The sequence below is a fragment of the Electrona antarctica genome (assembly GCF_951216825.1).
Source record: "Electrona antarctica genome assembly, chromosome: 12".
Lineage (NCBI taxonomy): Eukaryota > Metazoa > Chordata > Actinopteri > Myctophiformes > Myctophidae > Electrona > Electrona antarctica.
In genome coordinates, this window is record NC_136793.1 from 6,045,882 (window position 1) to 6,057,895 (window position 12,014).

Sequence of the window (12,014 nt, forward strand, 5' to 3'; positions counted from 1 at the left end):
ACAGTGTGAGTGAGGCCTAAGGGTTTGGGGTAGAGTGTCGGACCGACTGCCGCGGTACGTGTTCTCGCTCTCCCTCGTATTATGATCAACTCAATGAGAAGAGGCTGTGTCTTGTCTCCTTTCTCACAGGTTCTCCACCAAGTACTGGATGTCCCAGACATGCACAGTATGCGGAAAGGGAATGCTGTTTGGACTCAAATGTAAAAACTGCAAGTAGGTTTTCTCAGCGTGGTGTTAACCCATTTTGACTTGGGAACGATTCTACAAATGTCTTCTAAATCCTGACAGTTTTCTAGAAAAACCCATATTTCTATGTCAGTGGTTAACGTTCGCTGTGAAAGAATATATTCAAACATTTGGGCCACATTTTCACGATTTAAAAAAAATAGCAGACCTACAAGCTCGTAGCGCGCCACTCGGTGGCGCGCTACGAGCTTGTAGATCTGCTATTTTTCAATAGCTAAAGTATAACACCAAAAGGGATTCCCGCCCAGAATGGGTTAAAAGCAGTGGTGGAAGAACTTCACCACTTTTCAACATCTCTTCATATAACTGGTCCTCGCTAATGTTCATGATAAAACACCACCATTTTTTCCTACTCAGTCTGTGTCTCATAGGAGGGCTTTGGGCAGTTCGGACACCCGTCCACCAGTGACATCATCATTAGGCAGATTTATTTTTAAACAAGATTTGTTTTAAAATATATTTAGATTTTTATTATCGTGAGAACGATGGCTTCAACTTTTGCATTGCAACTTTTCAGGAAAAGAAAGCCTGCCGTTTCTATTAGCTTGGATTCACCATCGATGATGTCACTGGTGGACGGGTTTCTGAACTGCCCACAGCCTTCCTATGAGACACAGACTGAGTAGGAAAAAATGGTGGTATTTTATCATGAACATTAGTTAGGACCAATTATAGGAAGAGAAGTTGAAAAGTGGTGAAGTGGTCCTTTAAGCACTGTACTTAGTACAGTTTTGGAGGTATTTGTACTTTGCTTGAGTATTTCCAATATACAATACTTTTACTTTCGAAATATTGTACTTTTACTCCACTACATTTATTTGACAGCTTTAGTTACTATAATTACTTTGTAGATTTGGATTATTATTACAAAACATACGTACATTAACCACTTCATCAGGCCTATATTATACATTTTAGCCATTTGAAAATAGCCAATGCAATCTCATTGCGACGCATTGTGAGCATGTAGCTCTATTTTCAAAAGATTTTTTATACCTTTGAAAACTTGAAATGAGACAATCTGCAAAAAGAGTACTTTCTACTTTTGGACCTACATTTTGACACAAATACTTTTAACTCAAGTACATTTTGAATTCCAGACTTTTACTTGTAACTTGAGTCTACATTGCACTCTACCTTTTATGTGTTCAGGCTGAAGTGCCACAACAAATGCACCAAAGAAGCCCCGCCTTGTCATTTACTGATCATTCAGCGAGGAGGTCGAGAAGGAATTGGCCTCAAAGGTAATATAACTTTACATTGATTACATCGTAGAGAAATATATAGTACTGAGGGAACAAACATTTATGAGCTGCTGTAGTTTAAGGACAATTTATAGTTCATTACACGACTGTGACGTGGGCCTCTTTTTCTTTTAAAGCTGAAAATACAATGCTTTTTTTGTTTGTTTTGTATGACATGTCTTAGACTAGCGTCGCAGTCCCGCCCCCTCGAGAGACCCGGTTTACGCCGCGGACAAAGCCAACTCGAGTTGTGACAAATCATGACAATAATAAACACGATGTTTTGGGCCGAACAAATAATTAGAAAGAAGAACAAAACACTTTTTTGTTGTTTTTCTTCTTTGTAATTATTTGTTTGGTCCAAATTATTGTGTTTGTTGTCATGATTTGTCACAACTCGAGTTGGCTTCGTACGACGCTTAAAAGGTCTTTAAATAGCTTAATTAGCTAATTAGCTAACTCCACACATTTCTGTGTGGAGTTTGCATGTTCTCCCTGTGACCCTGTGTCCCCTAGGGTAGGTACCCTCACAAAAAACATGCAGTAATCTTGGTCTCTAAACTGCCTCCCCCTGGCCAGCCGGGGCGCCTGATCGAGGGGAAAGGAACTGGTTGGAATAACGTGTTCCTTCCACGCGCTACGTCCAACCAGGGAAACTCCCCCCTGTCAGGTGTAAATGAGCAACTTGGACACTCAGGCATGAAGGAAGCATGAGTTCAAGTCTGTTGCTCTCCCCATGTCCCCCATATATGGGGACTAGGTTGGCGGAGGGTGTGTAGAGCCCAGGATCACATTAGATAATTGACACAGGGGTGAAAAAATGGGTTACAAAATCGTGGGATAAAAAAAAAAAAAAGGTCTTTAAAAAAATACTTTTTGAAATGTCTATGGGGGAAATGCATTGGGAATGATTTCCTGGGCCTGGCGTCGTCATGAAAGGGGGCGGGACTGCAATGCTCTATTGCACAATGTTTAAATTAGCTTTTAACTTCTGGTCTCTTTTGGAGAGGCAATCACAACAAAATTGTGTGCAATATACTGTAACATTATAAATGTTAAATGCTTAATATTTAATAATGAACATAACATTTCTACCCTGTATTGCTCTTAATAATTTAATCAACTATGAAAGTATTCCCATTATCTGCCATCCAAATTAAGACTTTCTTTTGTCCTTTACCCCCCCCCCCCCCCATCCCCCCCCCCACCATTCTTCCAAATAAGATCACCAAGGAATAACTCAAGGTAAAGAACTCTAATTATTAATTTCCACCTTCTTTTGTTAAAGCAAGCGGACATGTTCTTTGCGACAACTCACTCCCCCACCACAAAACATAAAAACGTATCTTCCCTGCAAAGTGTCTCTGTGCGATAACACATGGATGGCATTCAACACAGTTTGTTCCGTGTTCTCACATTAGCACAGCCGGGGCTGATAAAGACTTTCCCTCTAATTGCGCCTGAAGGCATTAATCCATTTTTACCTCAGATCAGATTCTAAAAATGTCTTCTAAATCCTGACAGTTTTCTGAAAAAGCTATGTTTCTATGTCAGTCGTTCTTCGATTTTTCAAAAATAGCAGACCTACAAGCTCGTAGCGCGCCACTCGGTGGCGCGCTACGAGCTTGTAGATCTGCTGTTTTTCAATAGCTAAAGCACAACATAATGCTAACACCAAAAGGGGTTCCTGCCCAAAATGGATTAAGTGAAGCATTTGCTTTGAGTTCTGTAGCGCTGCAGCCCTCTTTGTTCCTCTTAGATTTTTAAAGCACTTAAACCGGTCGTTATCAAACTTTTTATTTAATTTAAAAGACCCCCCCCCCCCCCAAGTTTGGTATGCATTAGGCCATGGACCCCCCATAAGGACCCCCCATAACTCTGAGAGTGTACTAATTCAACCAAATACGGGTCCATTTGGTTCCATTTGTATGCTGACTATATATGCTCTCAGAGTTATAGACCGGTAAGGGTCACTTACTATCAGCTATTTAGCTGGGGAACCCCCTGGAACCCCCTCTAAAGACCTCTGGGGACCCCCCCTGGAACCCTCTTTAAAGACCTCTGGGGGCCCCCCTGGAACCCTCTTTAAAGACCTCTGGGGGCCCCCCTGGAACCCTCTTTAAAGACCTCTGGGGACCCCCTGGAACCCTCTTTAAAGACCTCTGGGGACCCCCTGGAACCCCCTTTAAAGACCTCTGGGGACCCCCCTGGAACCCTCTTTAAAGACCTCTGGGGACCCCCCCTGGAACCCTCTTTAAAGACCTCTGGGAGCCCCCATATCCTGCAAAAGAATCACAGACATTAACCCTATAAATGGTAAATGGTGCATTTATATAGCGCATTTATCCATGGCGCTTTACATAGATTGTGCATTACATTCACCCATTCACACACACATTCACACACCTTTACATAGATTGTGCATTACATTCACCCATTCACACATTCACACACCTTTACATAGATGGTGCATTACATTCACCCATTCACACATTCACACACCTTTACATAGATTGTGCATTACATTCACCCATTCACACACATTCACACACCTTTACATAGATTGTGCATTACATTCACCCATTCACACACATTCACACACCTTTACATAGATTGTGCATTACATTCACCCATTCACACACATTCATACACCTTTACATAGATTGTGCATTACATTCACCCATTCACACACATTCATACACCGATTGCAGTAGAAGCCATGCAAGGTACCAACAACCAGCACATCGGGAGCAATTTGGGGTTCAGTGTCTTGCCCAAGGACACTTCGACATGTAGACAGGAGGAGCCGGGATTCGAACCGCCGACCCATGGATTATTGGACGACCTGCTCTATACCTCCTGAGCCACAGTCGCCCCGACAAACCCTATGCTTTGTTGTACGTCAAATATAGTGGAAATAGCCGTTCTACAAGCTCTAAATTTGTCACAACGCGATGTGTTTGTGACCTTATGTATCTGATCCCCTATTTTTGCCAAATGTTCATCCATTTTTGCCGAATGTTCACCTCCTATTTATGATGGCATACCCAGAAATAGGGATGTTTGCGTCGGTATGGCTAATGCTCGTGCTCTGCTTCTCAGCTCGTCTAGTGCGCACCGAATCAGTGCCATGTGACATCAACAACCCACTCAGGTACACAGACCTGACCATCAGCCAGACACTACCCAAGACCAACAAAATCAACAAGGTAAGAGAGGAGCTTCAGGCACTGTCATAAATGTGTGTCCATACGTTTCCTTAGGAAATGTAATGTTTTACACAAATTGCAAAAAAAATATATATATATATATATATATATAATATGTAGATTGACTATATTTTCACCAAATATTTGTCATTTGTACGCACATAAAGGTATTATATATACTGTTGAGATACAGTACAGATATCCCTTGTGTCACAAATCACTCTTGTCAGTTAGTGAACGCTTTTTGTGAATCCATCACAAAAAGTGTTCCTACTCCCTGGACATGAACACACCTATGAAAAAAAAGGCAGTTTGCTATTTTTTTATTTTATAGAACATCAAAGACACACAAGAAAGTACAGAAGTGGGCGGAGGGCGATCTACAAGCCTGGAATTGCACTTGGCACATTGCAGTTCTATAAAGTAAAGTCAATAGGCGAAGTGGGGGGGCTGCATGCGGCTCCCTGGGGGAATGCCAGGATCCAGGTGCTCCCTGGGGGAATGCCAGGATCCAGGTGCTCCCTGGGGGAATGCCAGGATCCAGGTGCTCCCTGGGGAATGCCAGGATCCAGGTGCTCCCTGGGGGAATGCCAGGATCCAGGTGCTCCCTGGGGGAATGCCAGGATCCAGGTGCTCCCTGGGGGAATGCCAGGATCCAGGTGCCCCCTGGGGGAATGCCAGGATCCAGGTGCTCCCTGGGGGAATGCCAGGATCCAGGTGCTCCCTGGGGGAATGCCAGGATCCAGGTGCTCCCTGGGGGAATGCCAGGATCCAGGTGCTCCCTGGGGGAATGCCAGGATCCAGGTGCTCCCTGGGGGAATGCCAGGATCCAGGTGCTCCCTGGGGGAATGCCAGGATCCAGGGGCTCCCTGGGGGAATGCCAGGATTCAGGTGCTCCCTGGGGGAATGCCAGGATCCAGGTGCTCCCTGGGGGAATGCCAGGATCCAGGTGCCAGAGGCGATGGCTATTTGGGGGTCGTTGGCATGGAAAGCTTTTGGAAGCCAACCATTTATCCGCTTATATGCAGCCTTCATTCCAACATTTCTTTTGTAGACAAATCTGCCTTTCAAGGAGAGTATAGTAGCCTATTATCGTCACTGCAGTACTACTGGTAAGTTTGCTTATGTCAAACAACGGAGTACTTTTTTTTCCACCACTGCGCTATAGCAGTGTGTCTCCTCACAGGATCACACCGCCAGCGGCCAGCCCCCTACCAGCCAGACTCCAGCAGTAACCCTTGTTGTTGTGTCTCCTCTCAGGATCACATCCCGCCAGCCCCCTACCAGCCAGACTCCAGCATAACCCTTGTTGTTGTGTCTCCTCTCAGGATCACATCCCGCCAGCCCCCTACCAGCCAGACTCCAGCAGTAACCCTTGTTGTTGTGTCTCCTCACAGGATCACATCCCGCCAGCGGCCAGCCCCCTACCAGCCAGACTCCAGCAGTAACCCTTGTTGTTGTGTCTCCTCTCAGGATCACATCCCGCCAGCCCCCTACCAGCCAGACTCCAGCAGTAACCCTTGTTGTTGTGTCTCCTCTCAGGATCACATCCCGCCAGCCCCCTACCAGCCAGACTCCAGCAGTAACCCTTGTTGTTGTGTCTCCTCTCAGGATCACGTCCCGCCAGCCCCCTACCAGCCAGACTCCAGCAGTAACCCTTGTTGTTGTGTCTCCTCACAGGATCACATCCCGCCAGCCCCCTACCAGCCAGACTCCAGCAGTAACGTTGTGTCTCCTCTCAGGATCACATCCCGCCAGCCCCCTACCAGCCAGACTCCAGCAGTAACCCTTGTTGTTGTGTCTCCTCACAGGATCACGTCCCGCCAGCCCCCTACCAGCCAGACTTAACCCTTGTTGTGTCTCCTCTCAGGATCACGTCCCGCCAGCCCCCTACCAGCCAGACTCCAGCAGTAACCCTTGTTGTTGTGTCTCCTCTCAGGATCACATCCCGCCAGCCCCCTACCAGCCAGACTCCAGCAGTAACCCTTGTTGTTGTGTCTCCTCTCAGGATCACATCCCGCCAGCCCCCTACCAGCCAGACTCCAGTAGTAACCCTTGTTGTTGTGTCTCCTCTCAGGATCACATCCCGCCAGCCCCCTACCAGCCAGACTCCAGCAGTAACCCTTGTTGTTGTGTCTCCTCTCAGGATCACATCCCGCCAGCCCCCTACCAGCCAGACTCCAGTAGTAACCCTTGTTGTTGTGTCTCCTCTCAGGATCACATCCCGCCAGCCCCCTACCAGCCAGACTCCAGCAGTAACCCTTGTTGTTGTGTCTCCTCACAGGATCACATCCCGCCAGCCCCCTACCAGCCAGACTCCAGCAGTAACCCTTGTTGTTGTGTCTCCTCACAGGATCACGTCCCGCCAGCCCCCTACCAGCCAGACTCCAGCAGTAATCCTTCTTCCACCACCTCCTCCACCCCCTCCTCGCCTGCACCTCCTCTGCCCAGCAGTGCCACGCCCCCCTCGCCCCTGCACCCCTCCCCTCAGTCGGCGCGCCAACAGAAACAGTTCAACTTGACAGGTATGATTGACTGCGGTGCACGGTGGCAGTCGTTGGATCGGCAAACACTCGTCTTTGGCGGTGTGGGCTTATGACACAAAAAAAAGAGTCATCATTGGCAGGGAATGTTAACATGAGGCCTGCCAGGAACATAGACACGTAGAATAGCGTACCGTGCCACACCCGGAAAAGCCGTTTTAACAGCGATGTATTCTTTAATGAATGTTTTAATACGATCAAATCGTTCGCTACCGTTCGTTAGCACAACAAACCGAGAGAGACAGTGGCCGCGGCCATTTTGAAGATGCGCGCGCATCCACTTCCAGTATAAGCCAACCAATCACAGCTCTGTATCTCAGAAACGACATTGAGGGGCAGTTTCTGGTGAATACAAGGGTTTTCAACGGGCTGTAGCAAGCAGGTTGACACTCGCGGTCGACTTTTTCCACCACCGACCGACACAACAACATCCGCGTATGAGACTACACACAGCAGTCATTGTAACACGCCATTACAGATATTTGGATCTTCAAAGTAAGTGTTACGCGCGATTAAACAATGGCAATACGCGATCAATGGATGGATTAATGGTGGCGTGAATTGTGTTAAGAAGACCTTTATGAGGCTGATTGTACAAATGCGTTCTAAATCAGTGGTTCTCAAAACGTTTTCGTGCCAAAGACCCCAAAATGATATGTATTTGCCCATCTGAAAATGTGACCAGATTTGACTGAGAGACTGCCATCGCGCAAATTCCAGCTTTTCACCAGAGGAGAAAAACTTTTTTTCTTCTTTTTTCCAAAATGAGTTAATAGCACAGGCAGACTCTTCACATACTAGAGCATGTCTGAAATGAGTGTCAGAGCTGAAATCGACATGTAAATATGAAATAAATGCTTAAACATGTAGCTACTGTAAGTATAATGTTAGAGACCACAGAAGTGAACCTTTCAAGCCTGTTTTCTCAACTCGTTTTCTGCAAGACATTACTCTATAAGCCATATCTCCAAAACTGGTGGGTCAAACTGAACAACCAATATGTCAATTTAAAGCTATGATTCCAAAAAAATCCAATGGCCCCAAATTTGGTCACAAATGTGCTCAGCAAGTTTCCTTTTACGGTAGATTTTGAGAAATTGTAAAAAGGGCTATAGAGGAAAGAGCTGCTGGTCACCATAACCTGTAGGTTCCATCCTCCAAGGAGCATGAGGGTGCACAGCAAAGAGCTGCTGGTCACCATAACCTGTAGGTTCCATCCTCCAAGGAGCATGAGGGTGCACAGCAAAGAGCTGCTGGTCACCATAACCTGTAGGTTCCATCCTCCAAGGAGCATGAGGGTGCACAGCAAAGAGCTGCTGGTCACCATAACCTGTAGGTTCCATCCTCCAAGGAGCATGAGGGTGCACAGCAAAGAGCTGCTGGTCACCAAAACCTGTAGGTTCCATCCTCCAAGGAGCATGAGGGTGCACAGCAAAGAGCTGCTGGTCACCATAACCTGTAGGTTCCATCCCTTCTTCTAAATCCTCCAATTTTCTGAAATAAATATTTTCACGATTTTTCAAAAATAGCAGACCTACAAGCTCGTAGCGCGCCACTCGGTGGCGCGCTATGAGCTTGTAGATCTGCTATTTTTCAATAGCTAAATTATAACATAATGTTTAAAACACCAAAATGGGTTAAAGATGGAGTACTGTGATTTTTGTCCCAGCCTAAAACATGATCATCAGGTCTTATTGTTATATAAGGAGGTATAATTTTTTCAAAAAAGTGTACAGTATTTGTTAAAATGTGGTTTTTATGTGGACACGCCCACCAGTCCATTAAGTATGCCTGGTTTGCCTGGTGGCTGGTGATGGGTAGTGATCCACCTGAACTGAAGCCGCACCCACTGCTGTAGTTGTACGATCAAGGGGGAGGGGTTAGGGGATGGGGCTGATAGTGTGATGTCACTATATTACTGTTTATTTCATTGGCCCGTTTGACTGTCAAGGGTTCAGCCTCCAGGAAGAAACCCTAAATACAAATATAACACACCATTGCACATAAAAACGACTCCAGGGTGTCTAATGAAGTACTGTCACCTCATAGACACATGAAAAACTGGAAAAATACAAAGATTGTGGCACTCCCTCTTTAAAGGAGAATTCCATGCTAGAAGGCTTTCTTACCTTTCTTTGTAGTCGTTACGTCCCCACCAAAGAGGTCCAGGTGTTTTTTTGTACAAAAACTCCTTATTGGCTATTTCCCCTACCATAAGCCCTCAATGAATTGCATTGAATTGAATGGGGCTATGGGGTGTTGTGCTAATTTGCTTATTTCCATCGAAATAAGTAGTAAAGTGTGCCGCTTGGGATATTATTTACATTATGAAGAGAGGATATATACAAAGAAATAATAATTTTGAGCGATGGAAATAAGCGAATTAGCACAACACCCCATAGCCCCATTCAATTCCCATTCAATGCAATTAATTGAGGGCTTATGGTAGGGGAAATAGCCAATAAGGAGCTTTTGCACAAAATAACACCTGGACCTCTTTGGTGGGGACGTAACAACTACAAATAAAGGTAAGAAAGCCTTCTAGCATGGAATTCTCCTTTAAGATGTCTGGCCCGGGACCAAGGTGTCAGACAGAACACCATGCTTGGAGCCCTGCCCGCTAGTGGGCCCAAAAATGGACTTGTTCGTACGGGTCAGTATTAACACTCATTGATGTAAATCAACAGTGAAGGTTGTTGAGGTTTATTATGAGAGACCAAAACAATTACCCCGACCGCGGTAAAGTTCCTCTAAAAATGTCACCATGCCCAGAAGAAAGAACAGTCAGTCCCTTGGGATTAATTATACTTGGTTGCACGTCGGTCGTGTCGTTCGCATAAAAATAGCTGATCTGCAAGCATCGCAACGCGACGTGCTGCGATGCGTCGTGAACTTTCAGATCGACTATCGTCTGGTATGCTACATGGCGTGCATCCTAGTAGAAAGCAGGCATTACTCCTCCATGTTGAAAGTGGGTGTTATTTTGGTATATGTTAAAAGGGGGAACCACTTCCATTTGTCAAAAAATGAAACCCATTTGGTTTGAAAGTGTTCTTTTCATTATTCAGTATGCAGAGAAAGGTTTTGGGGATTTCTTGGTACCTTCTGAAAAAACTCGTACATTTTCCTGGGGAACTTTGGTTGTTGATTATTCATGCACATGACGCAGAAAGAGGTTCGCTTCTCTCTTTGGAACGTCATTGGGAAATTATATATATATATATATATATATATATATATATATATATATATATATCCATTTATGGAGTTCCCTGCATGTCATCAATATTGGCCAGCAACTCTACATCTGACCTCAAACCCTTAGATCTCCATATATGGATATATGTTGTGGTCGATTATTTAGAACTCACATCAGAGTCTTTGAGAAATAATCGAGGTAGAGAGTGGACTGAAACAATGTCACTTTTATTACAAGGAATGGTCTGTACCAGCCCAGGGAGACTGCACGGATGCAAGCCTCCATAGCTGTAGAAATGAGTCTCTCTTATACACAATGAAGAAGCACAAATACATTGGAGGTGTGGTCAGTGGTCAGTGGACATGGTCAAACATGGTCTTATGTAGGAATAGGTCATCTGACAGACAACCAACAGGTGGAAGCCTTGCTCCCACTATTTCTAAGGTAGTGTAGTATTCTCATCTTGAAAATCCCATTACCCATCCCATTTTGTCAGAACCTGTTCTGACATTCCATACATGTTGATCCTTCCCCATCCATCCTTCCTCTTCGATGTCTCCCTTCTGACTTATACCTGTCCATTCAAATTTCAAACTCTAGACGGGCCTGCCGCGCCCAGCAGCCGGCGAAAACCAGAGTTCTCAACAGGCCCTAAAATTAAGACCTGGGCCCTCATTAAACCCTGTACACTCAAGAGAATGTACCCGCTATACCACCCTTAGATCTCCATATACTGTATGGAGCTCACCTGTTTTTTTACGTCCAACCAGGGAAACCAGGGAAAGGAGCGACTTGGACACTCAGGCATGAAGGAAGCATGAGTTCAAGTCCGTTGCTCTCCCCAGGTTGGCGGAGGGTGTATAGAGCCCAGGATCACATTAGATAATTAACACAGGGGTGAAAAATGAGTTACAAAATTGTGGGATAAAAAAAGACATGTTTCCCTTATATGGCCAGTACAGAATTAATTCCATGTTGATCTGACCCCCCATGCCAAAGCGCCAGCGCTCGCCCAGCAGTCTGCCGTCAACGAGGCGGGTGTGCGCACGCTTCTCGCCCGTCAAGCGTCTTACTGGTTGGTATCTGTGATAACAAGTATCTTCACTGGAGTCGAGTCTCAGAAGCAGTCTCCGTAATCCTCCATATGTGTGTGAACCCGTTTCCCCTCCGAGCTAACAGCCTGTTGGATACAAGCGTGTCACAGTGAACCCGTTTCCCCTCCGAGCTAACAGCCTGTTGGATACAAGCGTGTCACATGACATCACACGGCTCCAAATCTCACCGTGCCTCTTTTTCTCCCTCAGCCTCCAGTTACTTCAAATACAAGCAGCAGTTCATCTTTCCAGGTAAGTGGATCCTATAATTGGTCATTACACCTACCCATAATGCACTGCAACGCACCCAGGCACGAGGAGTCTTGTTTCTTTCTGATGTCAGTGTCTCTCCCGTCCTTCCTTACCACGGCCTGATTTACCCAAACACCCACCTTCTCCGTGAACTTGTTTTATTTGGGTCCCCTAATGATGGCCCTATAGCTGCGCCCATTTGCTACAACAGGATCTGCGCTCGCTAT

General features: G+C 45.7%; 1 protein-coding gene across 1 annotated transcript in view; it reads left to right on the top strand.

Moving 5' to 3' along the window:
- ksr2 (kinase suppressor of ras 2) overlaps positions 1-12,014 on the top strand; it is a gene marked incomplete at both ends in the record, with an annotated part of 170,082 nt that overhangs the window by 132,736 nt on the left and 25,332 nt on the right. The window contains 5 exons of the mRNA XM_079517141.1: positions 130-213; positions 1,399-1,490; positions 4,593-4,699; positions 7,053-7,224; positions 11,746-11,787. Coding sequence (XP_079373267.1) covers positions 130-213; positions 1,399-1,490; positions 4,593-4,699; positions 7,053-7,224; positions 11,746-11,787 — 497 coding nt within the window. The remainder of the gene's footprint in view (positions 1-129; positions 214-1,398; positions 1,491-4,592; positions 4,700-7,052; positions 7,225-11,745; positions 11,788-12,014) is intronic.